The sequence below is a fragment of the Musca vetustissima genome, unplaced genomic scaffold (genome assembly GCF_032173495.1).
Source record: "Musca vetustissima isolate MV318-11 ecotype Yass unplaced genomic scaffold, APGP_CSIRO_Mvet_v1 utg57446, whole genome shotgun sequence".
Taxonomy (NCBI): Eukaryota; Metazoa; Arthropoda; class Insecta; order Diptera; family Muscidae; genus Musca; species Musca vetustissima.
The window spans coordinates 27522-43899 of NW_026878394.1; the positions used below are offsets into that span (position 1 = coordinate 27522).

General features: G+C 30.4%; 2 protein-coding genes across 2 annotated transcripts; both read left to right on the plus strand.

Moving 5' to 3' along the window:
* Positions 1 to 925: 925 nt before the first annotated feature.
* LOC133323163 (uncharacterized) lies at positions 926 to 10505 on the plus strand. The gene is made up of 3 exons (XM_061532118.1): positions 926 to 1111; positions 3621 to 3774; positions 10125 to 10505. The coding sequence occupies exons 1-3, from the start codon at positions 963 to 965 to the stop codon at positions 10485 to 10487; spliced, it is 666 nt and encodes a 221-aa protein (XP_061388102.1). The 5' UTR covers positions 926 to 962; the 3' UTR covers positions 10488 to 10505.
* A 3207-nt stretch (positions 10506 to 13712) lies between these two features.
* Positions 13713 to 15883, plus strand: LOC133323157 (beta-catenin-like protein 1). Its single transcript, XM_061532113.1, has 5 exons — positions 13713 to 13742; positions 13879 to 14434; positions 14497 to 15362; positions 15496 to 15691; positions 15755 to 15883. Exons 1-5 carry the CDS (start codon positions 13713 to 13715, stop codon positions 15841 to 15843), a joined length of 1737 nt encoding a protein of 578 aa, XP_061388097.1. The 3' UTR covers positions 15844 to 15883.
* The last annotated feature ends 495 nt before the right edge of the window (positions 15884 to 16378 follow it).

A 16378-nucleotide genomic window follows, 5' to 3' on the forward strand; every position in this document is an offset into this window, starting at 1 on the left:
TTCTTCATCAAAATCGAAATTGAAGCCTTAAAAAATTCTTGTGAGTTGGGCCAGATAATTTAGAAAAAGTAATTTTTCAACAACACTTTAATTTTTAAAAAATATATTTTTTCAATTAGCCAATACAAATTTCCACTAGGCCTTTACATAGAAATTTAAAAAATTATGCCATTGCCCAATCAAAGTCAATAACACAAATACACAATATTTAAATTCAATTTTCTGTAAACTAAGCCAAGCATTAAAGACATTGATTAGTTTTTATTTTTTTACTTTTTTCGAACATGTAACCTACCTACTTGGCACAGCCAACTAACTACCTGGCAAGTGCTATCAACCAACAAGGTGACAAATATTTTCTTCTTCCTAATAAAAACAAAAGCAAAAAAATAATAATTTTTGTTTAAAGAAATCTTATTGACCATAATATCACGTAAGCCTAAAGGCATTGATTGATCCCAAATACAGATAGACAGCCAGGCAGGCAGTCAAGTCAACGATATCCACAAAGACAAATAATCACTCAAGTTTGATTTTTGGGTGAGGAAAAAAAGAGAAACAAAAACACACTCTCCACTCATTTCTTTTGGAGGGCAAGGGGGGGAGCTTTCAGCTAAGGCAAATAAACCAAGAGCCAATCAACCAAACCCCATGCAACCGAAAAACAACACCCAAATGCAAAAACAAAAACAAAAACCAAAGCCAAACACACAAAAAACCCCCCAAAAACAAAAACTACTCAAATTCCAAGCATGTCTCACAGCTCAACATTGACTTTGAGCTTTGGTGGTTCGTATATAAAGTGGGGAGGCATAAAAACTTTTGTGTCATTTCATAAATTACGGTCGTACCATCAAGAATACGAAGAAGACGCGTTCGTGGTGAATACGAAAAAACGAAAGTGTTGTGTTTATTTACAAATTAATACAAGAAACCAAACCAAACCAAAAAAAATTAACAAAATGAAAGCCTTTGTTGTGGCCGGTATCTGCTTGTTCAGTGTATTGAGTGTCGGTTTGGCACAATTCTCGAACGGACGCGTTTTGGATCCACCCAATCCACAATTGTGCGCCCAACGTGTTATTCATGAAAAGACACCCGATGGCAAAGGGTGAGTTGATATTGACTTTTTTGAAGATTTGAAAAAAAAAACACATAAAAGAAAGAAGTATTGATAAATATTATGAAATAATAAAAAATATTGAAATACCAAAAAAAAAAAAATACTTGAAAATATGAAATAATTAAATCATAAATTAAATGAATATAGTGCAGTTATTGGATTTTTTTAAAAAATTCGAAATAATTGAAAAAGGAGACTATTCTGGAAATATTGAAAATAATTAATTATAAAGTGCAAATGGGAGAATTGAAGGGATATGTATATTCAGCAAATAAAATAAAAATGGAAGCAAACAAAAAAAAACTATTTCCAATTTAAAAATAAAAATTTTAGATATTATTTCTTAATCAATTACAATTCGAAAAAATATAATAAATATTAAATGACCCAAACAAAATACAAAACGATTATTGCCCCAAGACAATACATATTTTTAATTTCAGGATTTTTTTTTTTTAATAAAAAGAATACATTTATTAAATTTTCGATTATTTTTACTGTGATTTCTCAATTCACAATTATTTTTTTAATATTTTAAAAAAAACTTATTTGTAACAAATAGCTATTTCTCCAATTGTTTCAATATTTTATTTATCAAAATCGCAATTTTTTTAAATCAATTTTTTTTTAAATATTTTTTTAAAAACTCACGTTTTTTCCACAAGATTATATTTATTAAACTTAATACTTTTTCCAAAATAACAAATTCTATTATTTCTTGATACTGTTCCAATCCAAATTCAATAGAAAGAAACTTCAGTGAAATCCAAAAGACTTTTTTACTTATATTCTAGATAATAAATAATTTTTTTTAATCCGAATTTTGTTCAGTAAAAAAATATTTTTGTTAATTCTGAATTTCCCCACATTTGATTTTTTGTAAAAAATAAGTAATATTTTTTTCACAATATTCGTTTCCCCCCCAAAGGAAATATTTTATTAATTTTACGATATTTTCTAAAAATAAATTTTCTCATTCGAAATATATTTGACTAAAAATTAAATCCAAATATTTTCCGAAAAATAATTATTAATTCTTAATTCATTAATAATATTCACAATCTTTTCAACAAAAAAAAATATTTTACATTACATTCACTAAAATTTGCAATGTTGATTTTGATATTTTCCACACAAAATTATTATTTTTTTCAAGTTAAATTCCTCATTTATAAGAACATTTTTTAATAATATTCACATTTTTTCAACAAAAAATATTTTACATTATTTTACAAGTATATATTTTTATAATTTAATTTCAATATTTTTAATATAATTCACGATTGTTCAAACAAAAATGACTATTTCGTGATTTTGTCTCTAAAAAATATGGTATGGCTTTTAAATGTATTTATTAATTATTGCAAAAAAAGTATTTTTTAAATGCCATAAATCCTTAATTAGTAAATAAATTATTGCATCCGAGTTTGTTTATTAAGTCTTTTTTTTCTTTCATTGTCTCTCTCCCATGATGGTGTTTACTTTTCTCTGACTTCCTTTGTCTCTCTCTCTCTCTTTCTCTCACTCTTGTATTAATTTCATGTTTGTTGTTTAAGTCTTTTATCCCAAAAAACAAATTTCTAGAATGTATTTTATCCTCCTCTGACTGTCTACTCCCACCGTCTCTATTTGATATGAATAAATATTTGCAGTAATAAAGGTCTCTTAATGACATTTTAATAGTCACTATTTCATTTACCAGGTTCTGTGAACAGGGGCATCAAACCACTCTCCCATCTCTTTTCTCTCAGCTCACAGATGGTAAACAAACGCTATTTTCAAGTTTGTGTCTTAAGTCTATTCTAACATGACAACTCTTGATTGTCCGTAAGACCGTTGTTTTGCCTTTCTCTAACACATACACCCTCTCTCTCTCTCTCTCTTTGTGTGAGATAAAGGGATGCATCTAACTGCATTTCAAGTTTGTTTCTTAAGTCTTTCATGTTTATTAATGGAATTTGAATGGATTTTCTTTAAAAATGGAATATTTATTTAATAAAAAATAATAGTAATAAAAATTAGAAAAAATATTTAAAAATATGAGAAAAAATATTGAATTTAAATTAAAAAATAATATTTATTCCATCAAATATTAATAATCATAAAAATAAAAAATCATAAAAAATGTAAAAATAAAAAGCAAAATTTATTTGATAAAATTAAAAAAATGAAAAAATTATGTAAAATATAGAAATAAAAATAAATTAAAAAAATAAGAATTATAAAAATAAATATTGAATGCAAAATTAAAAAATTAAATTTATTTATAAAGAATTTGATAAAAAATATAAATATAAAAATTGAAAAAAGATGTAAAATATAAAAATGCAAACATATTATCTTTCGCCTTTAATGGCATAAAACATAAAAATTTAATAATTTTTTTTTTAATAAGAATATTTAAAATATAAAAATAAAAAATATTGAAATAATAAAAAAACTCTAGAAATATTTTATATATTATATTATTTATAATATTTTCTTGTCTTGTTTACAGTTATTTCTTCTCGTGGCGTGACCCTGCATTGAAGGGTGTTGAAGAAGATTGGTTGAGTGCCAGAAACTACTGCCGCAGACGTTGCATGGACTCCGTTTCCTTGGAAACTAGCTTGGAAAACGAATGGATCAAGCAACGTGTTGTCAATGAAAATGTAAGTTGAGAATTTCATAATTAAAAAAGTATATTTACTCACGTGCTATATTAGGAAAAAATACAAATCATCAATTTAGATGAAAATAATTTTTCTAATAGGAAATTTAAGTTATTATTTAAGTTTACAAGATCAGAGGCCCAATAGTAATGTTATATATTTTCAATCGAAAAATCTAGAATTTGTTTTATTTTCTCAATGACCTCAATTTTGCAATTACACCACAATTAACATATTTGCCAATCTCTTTTCTGGTACCCTCCCTATTAATTGTTTGCAAAAATTGCTCGATTTTTATGGGCCAGCATGTCCTGAATATTGAATGAAAAAAACCTCTCTATTTCAATTTAACGCCCAATTGATGATGTAATCTAATTAAGATATAAAATTCACGTTCTGTCCTCAAAACAAACAAATTTATTGAGTAATTAAATATAGCCCCAAAAACGTACGTCCTTCCATAATAAAAATTCAAACAATAACAAAAAAAAAAAAATTAAAATAACAATAGCTAATGAAATTTTGCACCCCACCAAAAAAAAATAAATAAAAATCTAATATGCGTAGCACACACAAACCGATACACACACGGGCAGAGTTTTGCTTCATTTTGTACGCATTTGAACACTTTCGATTTCAATAGAAAACATGTTTTGCGTACCAAAAATTACCAACACTCGGTCAAAGTGGTCAACAATGAAATATGGAGTTAATGATGCCGACAATAGTCTCATCGATGAAGATGTTAGTAACAAAAGCTACACCAGCCAGACAGTCAGCCAGCCAGCCTCACCATTAGCCAGTAACAGTAGCAAAACGGTGCGGCATTACAAAATGATGTTTAACTGAAATTTGTTTTGTTTTTATTTTCTGAAACTTTTTTTCGCAATGAAAAAAAAAACTAAATGTTTCTTTCTTCATGAAAACCAAAACAAAAACCTTGCGCACATGATGTACATAAAATGACTCAATGCAAAAAAACAGAAAACTTGGTAACTAAATAAAAAATATTACATAACAAAGCGAGCCTGATCGTTGTTTACCTGTTTGCTGGATAGCCTGTGCGGTTGTCTGACAATCCTCTGGCTTCAAAGATAAAACATATGTACATACGTATATTCATACAACCTAGTCAGGCTTACATTGAACTTTATTTTCGTTAAAATCGTTGGCTAAAAGGCTGAAGGTAAAAAAATTAAATGTCTCCCTCCCCCCCAAAAAATGACTGGAAAGACACCGGTTTTTGGTCTAAGATGAGAAAAAAACTCCAAAATGTACATTAGCCATGGGAATACTGTAGGAGACAGCAACAATAAAAAAATATCATCATAAAATAGACATCTTACAAAGCTTTACATATTTCCTATAGGAAGTGAAATGATGCTGCAGACAATTTTTTGTTTGTTTTTGTTTTTTACAATGTTGTAAATGTCAAATAGAAAGTTGTTATTATAACTATTGGATGGCATTCAAATTTTTATGATTCATTCATTAATGTCATTATTGTATTAAAAAAATATTTAAATATTTTTCCAAACATCCATTGATTCTAACTAAAAATAATATTTTTCCAATTATCCATTATAAGAGTAGATATAAAATATATATATTTTTTCTAAACATCCACCATAAAAAGGAATTTGTTCTTTGCTAATATTTTCATTTCTGTCGCAGTATGTGTCTCTAAAATATTTCATTTTTAATTTAAAATATCAAAATTATTTAAATCGCTTAAATTTATTACATTTTGTGCTGCTTATTTGTTTCCATTGAAAATGAATTTTCTTTCCAATTCATTATTTTCAATAGAAAAGGGATAAACTACTGTGATTCTCTGATTTTCATACATTTTTATTATCTTCTTTTTTACCCCCTATGTCTTTTCTTTATATATTTATTTTCCTATTTTTTTAATTTCGTCTATCGAAAACATTAAAATCCTATTTGCAAAATCCTTCTCTCATTTATGGTTATGATTCTTCTCTCTTTGATTCAATTAAAAAATTTTAAACAGTTTGGCTCTTGGATGCTCTCTAGAACAAGCGAAGCAACCGTTTACACTCTCCCTTCCCTCCTCTCTCTCTTTCCTTCATTTAATAGTTTTTATTTATTTGATTAGAATCCGTTATCTTTAAAAAGTGCATATTACATTTCAAGTATGTGCCTTAAGTCTTTTTATTTATTATTTCTTTTAATTATTCCTACAGTGAGAGGTATAATCTCTCTTTCTCTCTTTTTGTTATTATTTTCTATGTTGTTTTAATTTGCTTGGGGTCTGTTATCTCTTTCTAACGGCAAAAGCTGTTTAACTCATGTACGTGTCTTAAGTCTTTCTATTAGTTTTGCCATTTCAATAGTATTCTCTCTTGAATGGAATCCGTTACATCTTTCTCTGAATGAGATTCTTATAAGAAAACATGGAAATGTAAACAATAACAAATTACTTCCGTTAGAATCTTGCTCTCTCACTCTCTTTGTTGTGGGTGGTTGGTTGTTTGAGTTGATTTAACGTATGTGCCTTAAGTCTTTGGATTTTTTTCTTTATAAGAAGGCCATTATTGGTTTTTGTAAGTAAATTGTAATGGAAATATTTAGGTGGCATAATTATACTAATTTTCATTGAGAAATATTATTTATAATAATAGAGAAAATAATGTTTACATTTCAAAAAATATTGTAGGGAAAGAAAAAAAAATTAAATTAAAACAAATTAATACTTCTCTCTCCTCCATAATAGAAATTAAAACGGAACTAATTTTAATTAAATGATTTATTTGTGATTTTTTCTCTTTCCTCTCTTTGAGAAATACTATTTACATCAAAGAGTAAATAATTGGGAAGTACATTTACATTAAAAAAATAGTATTTTAAGGAACCAATTAATTTATTTCAATGCCTATTTGTTAATTTATTAGCAAATTTGTTTACAACTTATTATTGTTTCCGAACAATTTCCTCTTCATATTTGTAACATGTTGCAAGCTTTTTACCTATTTTTGCATGCAATTTAAAACGGAAATGCATAAGCCCAAAGAGCCTGCATGCAACTCATTAAACCAAACTATTTTTGGTTATTAATTAAAATAAAATAAATTAAATCAAATAAACAGTTAAACAACAAATGCCTTTGCAGATCACACTTCAAATGATTGATTATTATATTTAAAAAAAAAAAATCAAAATAAAAAAATCCTAACAGCATATAATCGTGAAAAAAACATTAATTTATAAGTCACGCTATATTTCCCAAACATAGCCAAAGAAAATTATGTGTAAATATGTAAGACCATAATTAAATTAATTTATACAAACAAACAAAATTATGAACAACAGCAAAGTTTGCCGGCATATCCATATGTGACATAATCCATAACACGTTACATTTCATTTGAATTTTGTTGTTTGAAACATATGACGAAGTCTTCAAATTGTCGTGTGTCAAAAAAACATTTGGGTTGATGAATTATTAATATGTATGTCACCGACATCATCATCTTCTTCTGCCTGTCTGTCTACCTGCATGCAAATATGCAAATTTCTTCTTTCTGTATACATTGTTAACAACATTAACAGTTATATATATAGTTCAGGTTGGATTTTTAACGACATTTTAATTGTGAAAATAAACATTTCAAGTGGAGATTTTGTAAGCTAAATTAAAAAAAAAAAAAATTTGAAAAGAATTTAAAATGAAATAAAAATAGTTCAAGGTTAGGTTAATCATATAAATTTTTATAATGACTTATTTAGAAAAGTAAATTAATTAATTTTAGTTTTTAAATAATAAATTGCATTTTTTGTAAATTTCTCATTTTTTCCCAAGAAAAATTAGCTTATAAAAATATCAAAAAAAACATATATTTTTCTTCCTCCAACATTGTTTGACTTTTCACCTACCACTGCCTTGGCACGATCAAAACAGTTTGTTTCTTTGTATTTTTTGTTTTTAATTTTAGTGAAACTATTAGCCATTAGCCTTAATTAAGTGACACCTACAATGAACTTCAAACCCATGAGGTTTTTTAATGCCCCACCATAAAAGGGCCTGACCTACAACTATTTTGAATATTTAAATAAAAAAATAAAAAACGTCTATAAAAAGTGCTACTACTTAAAAATTATTCAACAAAAACTTCATGAAAAAAATAAAAAAAATATTTGTGGGACAGCCAGCTGTAAGAAAATTTCCATTGGATATTACAACAACACGGTATTTTTTGTCTGTAGGAGAAAGTATTTGTTAATGTAAAATATCACATTATTATAGACTACACCAACAACAACAACGACGACATAATAAAGGTGGGGTTTAACGTTAAATGCATTTCAAAAAAAAACAACGTTTAAATAAGAAAACAACACCCCAAAAAATGACTGAGCATTTTTTTGTCAGTTATTTACCTGGCCCCAAACAGAAAGTGTTGACAATTTATGGTATTTTTGTAAGAGCACGATTTTATTTTTTTCTCGTTTTTTTTTTCTTTTGTGTGGCTAACAATGAGGGCCATTTTATGCCACCATTTGGCTAACAATAGTTTCCGTTTTCGTAGTTTCTTTAACAATTTCCCTAACAAAACAAATCACTGGCACGTAATGTACATTAATAATGTTTTGTTGTTGTTGTAATAATAATATTTACATTTTTTCTTTAAAACTTTAATTTTTTCCATAACTGTAACTAAAAGAAATTTTGAAAAAAATATGAAAATTTATGCCGGTACCAATTGGTGTCAATGCATCATTTTCTTTTCCATTGCATTTCAAATATACACAAATATGTCTAGCAAAATAAAGCATATTGACAAAAAAAAGTTTTTGAAAAATATTGTGTAAAAGAAATGCAGTGAAACGGTTAATGACTTTATATTATACGCTTCTTTAACTAAACAAAACAGAAAACGTTAAATAGTTGTAATCACATTTTCTTTGCAACACCACCACCGGGGTGAGATAATTTTTTTTTTCTGCCATGATAATTAAATGAGGCATGACATTTTGTATGTTATATAATTTTTTTCGGTAAATTTTCCATTTGAAATTACGACATTTTTGAAATCAAGTGAGAAATGCGTTAATTTTTTTCCTCAATTCGTAAATTTTTTTATTGGTTATGGAATTTTACAAATTTTCCAAGTTTGTATTTAAATTTGTTTTTAGTCTTCAAATAAAACTGATTTTTTCTGTATCTCTTATTCTCTATAAAATATATGAATTTTTAATTCAAGTTTGTGCCTTAAGTCTTTTGCTTCCAATCAAGCTCTATCTTTGATAAATTACTGCAATTAAGCTCTTATTTCTATTTTCCTCTCCTCCAAAAAATTCAATCACTATAGTATGAAGTATGTGTCTTGAGTCTTTTGCTGTAGTTTTTTAAACATTTTTTTAATCATGCCCACTTTATTTAATAAAATTCTCTCTTTATCTCTTCCTCTTTGTAAATCATAAAAAGTAAGTCACGTGTATTAAGTCTTTTGTTCTCTCTCTCTCTCTCTTGTAAAGCGCTGCAATTTTTCTTTTATTTTATATCTCCTCTCTTTGTCTCTTTCTCAGCTTTACTAAATTCCATTATTATCAATTTTCCCCTTGGAGTATGTGTCTAAAGTCTTTCTTTTGATTAATTTACACTCTTTTTCTCATTTCCTCTTTGTTGTAATAAATTATCTCTGTATCTCTCATTCTCTTTATAAATCATGGAAATGTAATAAAAGTTTGTGTCTTAAGTCTTTTAGTGTCTATATCTATATGCTGTGCCAAACATAGAATAATGATCTCTCAGCAGTCTCACACACTTACTCTTAATTAACTCTCCTCTGATATTTACGATAGCGGTGATTGCCAAACACGTTTTCTCTTTGTCTCTCTTTGCGTCAGTCATTTTTGTTGATGATCTCTCTGTTAGCGTGGTTTTATAACACTAATGCACAAAATAGTACGATAGCGGTGATGGCTAAATGTGTATTCTCCGTTCTCCGTCACAAGGCTTGTTATATGTAATTCTGTGTTGTATGTCAGCAGTTCCTTTCAACTCTCTCTCTTACCGCTAACCGCTCACTCAATTACTCTGTCTCAAAAGAGCAGGTCACGTTTGTGTCTTAAGTCTATTGTCTGTATTACTCCCTTCCACCATGCTTCGATATTTTTCTGTGTTGTATTTTCTCTCTTTGTCTCCCAGTTTCAATCTCTCCGCAAAAGTCTTCCTTAAGATTTAAAATTTGAAGTGTGTGTCTTAAGTCTTTTATGTATATTCTATTTATTTTGCTTGGATCTATTTCTCTCTCTCTCTCTTTTGTAAATAATTTTTTTCTAACTGAAACAAAAAACTTATTCTCCATTTCTTTTTCTTCTTCCAGGTAAAATACATCTGGACCTCTGGCCGTCTCTGTGACTTCAAGGGCTGTGAACGTCCCGATTTGCAACCCACCAACATCAACGGCTGGTTCTGGACTGCTACTTTGCAAAAATTGGCTCCCACCAACGAACGCAGCCAAGGTGATTGGTCTCCCAGCGGTGGTATTGGCCTTCCCCAACCCGATAACCGTGAATACAAACAAAACGGTGCTCCCGAAAACTGTTTGGCTCTCTTGAATCAATTCTACAATGATGGTGTTAACTGGCACGATGTTGCTTGCCACCACAAGAAACCATTCGTGTGTGAAGAAAACGATGCCTTGTTGAAATATGTCCGTTATACCAACCCACAATTGCGCATTTAAGGAGTGTAGGAGGAGATGCAAGAAAATAAAAAAAAAAATCCCCACCCCCACTTTTAGAAACCAAAAATATTTAAGAAAACACAAAAATGTTGCTGAATTTTTTTATACGCTCTCTCTTTTATATTTTCTAAATTATTATTTTCTTTTTGTATAACCCATGCATTTTTTATATTGAAATTCTTTTTCTTCACTATCGTAGTTATTTGTTTTCTCTTTGTTGAGCCAAATTCTATATTTGAGTTCTTGTTTTGTACTATCCACTTCTCTTCTCTTTCATTTTGTTTAGTTTAATTTTAATTTTTTTTGTATTAATTTATGTTAAATAAATAAAAAATAAAAAAAAAACAAAAGAAAAAATACTAAAAACTTAAAAAATAGGTGTTTTTATTTATTTCTTTACTCATTTTATGAAATTCTGCATTATTTATGTTTGAAATTCTGTCACATTCCATTGTGTAATGTTATTCATTGTGATTTGCATTTATTTTATTGGAAACTGGCAACACTAATAATAGTATTTGAAAGTCCTATTAAAAAGGGAGAATTGCAATGGAAAGGTCACATTCCATTGCCATTGTGAATGGTGAGCATGTTATTCATTGTGAATTGCATTTATTTAAATATGTTGGCAAATCGAAAGTTACCAAATGGCAACACTAATAACTAACAGTATTTTGTGAAAGGCCTATTAAAAAGGCCTCATCAACGAAGATCAACTGATTCTCATATTTGATGCAGGATCCATTAGTAATGTCATCCAGCAAGCGAAAGTCAGCTGTTTTTTCTAATGTAATGTTTTCACAATGAAAGTCAATTCACAATAATGGATTTTGACAGCAAACTCGAGAAGCTGATTTCCAGCTGGTCAACCAGAATGGCCTTATTAATAAGCCTTAATTTGCATATAAATCAATTATTGTGAATTGATTTTACATTATGAAAAGTACCAAGGCCTAAAAATAAAATCATCACCAGGATATTAACTGTCACTCTAGTTAGCTGTCAAAATTAATTGTTGTGAATTGACTTCCCTTATGAAAACGTAAACAAACTTCAATTTTTTGACTTAGACTTAAGAAAAAAACAGCTGTTATTCGATTTCGATTGCCACCTGGGTGACCTTATTAATTGATCTTGAAAGTTACATTATGGGTTAACGTGTAATTAAAATATCAACCAGCAAGAGAAAGCCAGCTGGCTTTTATACCCTCAGCCTTATGGCCAATGAGGGTATATATACCCTTTGATACGGCAAAAATGTGCCTTATCGAAATATTGGTTTTAGACCCCATGTATCTTTGATCAACAACCATCTGAGACAATTTGGAATCCATCCGTCTGTCTGGCAGGTTGGTGCGCACGATAACTCTCGACGGGAATGACCGATTTCATCTAAACTTTGTAAATCGTAATATTTCTTCCAAACATAGTTTAAGTTCGAAGAACATCGTTCCACGTCTTCAGGTACTTCACCCACAAAATGGTCAAAAGAGTGCCAAAATTAACATTTATAATATCATGAGAACGGACTATCCGATGTGAATCAAACGTTGTAAAACCTATTATCTGTACCAAACATATATGATGTCCGAAGATGGGACCAAGTGGTCTACACATTCTTTTACCTCAATATTTATAAATCCAATATCAGGCGAATGAATTACGCGATTTGAACCAAACTTTGTAAAAGCTAATTTCTTTACCAAGCCTAGATAAAGTCCGAAAATGTGATCCAATGGTCCACTCTTCCTGGTAATTCCCCTACAAATGGTGAAAATTTCAATATTTTTAAATCATTTATCAGGCGAAAAACAATGACCGATTTGAACCAAACTTCAAAAAAGCCTACTATCTTTACTAAGTCTAGATCAAGTCCGAAAATGGGATCCACTCTTTCCGGTAACTCCCCACAAATGATCAACATTTTCAATAATTATAAATTCGTTATCAGGCGAAAAGAAAAACCGTTTGAACCAATGTTAAAAAAAAAAACTATTACCTTTATCAATCCTAGATGCAATTTCGCAACAATAGACACATAAATACAACTTATCAAGTAAAGACAAATGGTAACACATTTCCCAATATTTATAAATTTAAATATTAGGCGAAAAGAATGACCGATTAGAACCAAACTTTAAAAAACCCTTTTATCTTTACTAAGCCTAGATCAAGTTCGAAGTTGGGAACTGTCGATCCTCTCCTTCTGGTAACTCCTCACAAATGGTCAAAATGTTCAATATTTATAAATCCAATATCAAGTGAATGGAATGTCCGATTTGAATCAAAGTTTATCTTTACCAAGCCTAGGTCAAGTGAAAAGATGGGATATATCGGCCCACTCCTTCTGGTACCTCTCCCATAAAAGTCAATATTTTATGAACTTGTAAATTTAATTGGAAACGAATTGAATAATCGATCAAAATTTAAATCGAAACCTCAGTGATAAAAAACATAATTCTGAAGACCTCCGCAAATCATAGACAGAGGGCGAGATATATTAATAACGTCACCCAGCTAGCGAATGTCAGCTGTTCTTTGTCAAATCTAATGTCAAAAATTTGGACTTTGTTTCCGTTTATATATGGATGGATTTTGTCTCCAAACTTGAGAAGCAGCTGATATCCAGCTGGACTCCCTAGATGACTTTATTTATAGGCCTTGTATATATCTGTCGGTAACACCAACTAACACTTCTTTATTTGTTCGCCAATCCATGTTCTTTAAAAAAGATTTCCAAGCGCGTCAGTCTTGCGCGCATCTCCTCTAATTTGAAAAACCATGTTCCGAGATGTTGCCTTCTACTTGGTCTAAATCGTGGCCTTCGCCTTCTGCCTGAACCATCATGGGGCATTCTCATTCATTCGCACAACATGGCTTAGCCACAGTAGTCGCTGCAGCTCGATACGACTAGATTGTAAAGCTCGTGGTTCATTCGACACCGATCATGGCACATTTCATTTCATTCTCATTATTATTGTGATTTATGTATTGTGATTGAATTGCTTATCTAAATTAATGGATGGCAACACTTTATAGCACTGAACATACCCAACGAATAATTTTTGTTTACATTTTAGTTGGTCGTTTGTATTGCACAGCTGTTTGTAATGTGGAACGTTTTTATAATCGTTTGTGTGTTTCGGAAAAGCCGCTAGTAGTATCAACAACGTTGTTTTGGATAATTTAGATTAGAAGCAGAGAAGAAAACATTTTACCTAAATCATGGATATTGGAGAACTATTATCCTTTAAGGTGAGTATGGAATACATAGCAATGAAGTTACACACAATATGACATGAAGGAAATTGAATTACAATGTCCTCCATGGAATATTGTGGAACATTCTTTGATTGTGATCAAAATTAATTAAATTAACTAAAAATTCCAGCCTGAGGCTACCCCTAAACGTTCGCACGACGACGATGAAGACTATTCCCCCGAAAAACCCACTCGGCAAGAGGAAAAGAACAGTAAACGTTTGAAACGTATTGCCCAAGCCAAGGAGGCAGCTGAATTTGCAAAACCGGAAGATCCTCCCATACCACAATTGTCCGGCGTTGCTGCAGCCTTACTGGATCCGGAACTAACAAATGAGGAACGTTTGAATATTCTAAAATATGTTGAAAGTGAGGAGGCTGAGGGTGATGTTTTAGATGAGCAAGGGCTTAAGAAATTACTGCTCGTATTCGAAAAGAAAAATCTGAAGAATCAAGAGCTGCGCATTAAATATTCTGATAACCCTATCAAATTTATGGACTCAGAAGTGGAACTGCATTCCGTGATACAAGAATTGAAGGCAGTGGCAACGGTACCCGATTTATATCCTGTTTTGGTAGAACTAAATGGTATACCAAGTCTTTTGGAGTTGCTAAACCATCCCAATACAGATATTGCAGTGGCTATTGTGGATCTGCTGCAGGAGGTTACCGATGTTGATATATTGGGTAAGTATTCAATTTCCCTTTCTTCTTTGAATAAAATATTTAAAATTTTTTTACTATTTTAGGCGAAAGTAGTGATGGTGCCGAAGTCCTGATTGAAGCGCTACGCAAACAACAAGTCATTGCCTTGTTGGTGCAAAACTTAGAACGTCTTAATGAACAAATCAAAGAAGAAGCAGATGGTGTCCACAACACCTTATCGATTGTGGAAAATCTTACCGAAATGAATAATGACATTGTGGCCGAGGCAGCCCAACAAGGCCTTTTGGCATGGATATTGAAACGGCTAAAACAAAAACCCCCTTACGATGCCAATAAATTGTATTGCAGTGAAATTCTCTCCATACTCATTCAAACAAATTATGATAACAAATTAATGTTGGGTGAATTGGAGGGAATTGATATCCTTCTACAACAATTGGCTTTCTACAAAAAACATGATCCCTCCAGCACTGAAGAACAAGAATATATGGAAAATTTATTTAATTGTATGTGTTCCGCATTGATGGCCAAAGAAAATCGTGAAAAGTTCCTTAAGGGAGAAGGTCTGCAATTGATGAATCTTATGCTCAGAGAAAAGAAAATGTCACGAAATGGTTCGTTGAAAGTCCTCGATCATGCTATGTCCGGGCCAGATGGTCGTGATAATTGTAATAAATTTGTGGACATTTTGGGTCTGCGGACTATATTTCCTTTGTTTATGAAAACTCCGAAGAAAAGTAAACGTCTTTTGTCGGCTGATGCCCATGAGGAACATGTTTGTGCTGTCATTGCCTCAATGTTGAGAAATTGTAAGGGTGCCCAAAGGCAGAGACTGCTGTCGAAATTTACGGAAAATGATCATGAAAAAGTGGATCGCTTGCTGGAGCTACATTTGAAATATTTGGAAAAGGTGGAGGCGGTCGACAGGGAAATTGATCAGCAACCAAGGGTAAGTTATGAAATATTTCGACATTTTACATTATTTCATTTATTTTTTAATTTCTAAAATTTTTAATTAAGTTTTTAATTTAAATTTTTTTTGTTAAATTCAAAATTTTAATTTTTGTTCTTTTCATGTTAAGGACGAAGACCTCGATGAAACCGAAGAAGCTGAACAAAATTACCTCAAACGACTAACTGGCGGTCTATTTACCTTACAAATGATCGATTATATTATTTTGGAGATTAGTGCCACCTCCGAGTCCATAAAATCACGTGTATTACAAATATTAAATTTGCGTGGTGCTTCTATGAAAACGATACGCAGTGTTATGAGAGGTATGGAAATTTTTAAAACTATTTTAAAATTAGAAGTTATTAAATATTTTTTTATTTTTCTAGAATATGCCGGCAATTTGGGCGATGACGGCGATGCTGATTGGAAGGAACAGGAAGAAAGTCATATATTATCATTGGTCGATCGGTTCTAAATTAGCTTTATTAATAATAAAAAATATAGTTTTTTATTAAATACAACAAAAAATGTTTTTTTTAAGCAATTATCGAAGAGTGGTTTAAAAAGTATTTTTTTTTTTTTGACAAGCGTGGACTTTTAAAAGAACTTTTTTGATTAGCCAAAAAGTGGTAATTTTTTTCGAAATATTTTTCGAATAACCCAAACCTTTAAATACTTTTAAAAAGGAAATCGATTTTTAAAAAGATATATTTTTTAAGTAGCCAAAAAGGAATTGATTTTTTAAAAAATAAATTTTAAGTGGCCACTGGCCAGTAAGGCGTAGATTTTTTAAGGAATATTTTTCCATAGGCCTACCTGCAAGCCATCCAAGGCGTGCGCCCACTAGCGCACCTGCAGCAAAGTGCTGTTTTTTGGAGAGCGTGCAGAAGGCACACTCTCCCCCTTGGTGAGGCGTGGATTTTTTAAAGAATATTTTTTCAGGTGGCCACACCAAGGCGTGTAGGTTTTTAAAGTATATTTTTTCTACTCGCCAGCAATCCAAGTCGTGG

Bases quoted from the DNA above. Each gene is read 5' to 3' on its own strand.
- LOC133323163 (XM_061532118.1), top strand. From the start codon at position 963: ATGAAAGCCTTTGTTGTGGCCGGTATCTGCTTGTTCAGTGTATTGAGT. The intron at 1,112-3,620 runs GTGAGTTGATAT...TCTTGTTTACAG, and splicing joins AAGACACCCGATGGCAAAGG to TTATTTCTTCTCGTGGCGTG. The intron at 3,775-10,124 runs GTAAGTTGAGAA...TTCTTCTTCCAG, and splicing joins AACGTGTTGTCAATGAAAAT to GTAAAATACATCTGGACCTC.
- LOC133323157 (XM_061532113.1), top strand. From the start codon at position 13,713: ATGGATATTGGAGAACTATTATCCTTTAAG. The intron at 14,435-14,496 runs GTAAGTATTCAA...TTACTATTTTAG, and splicing joins TACCGATGTTGATATATTGG to GCGAAAGTAGTGATGGTGCC. The intron at 15,363-15,495 runs GTAAGTTATGAA...TTTCATGTTAAG, and splicing joins AAATTGATCAGCAACCAAGG to GACGAAGACCTCGATGAAAC.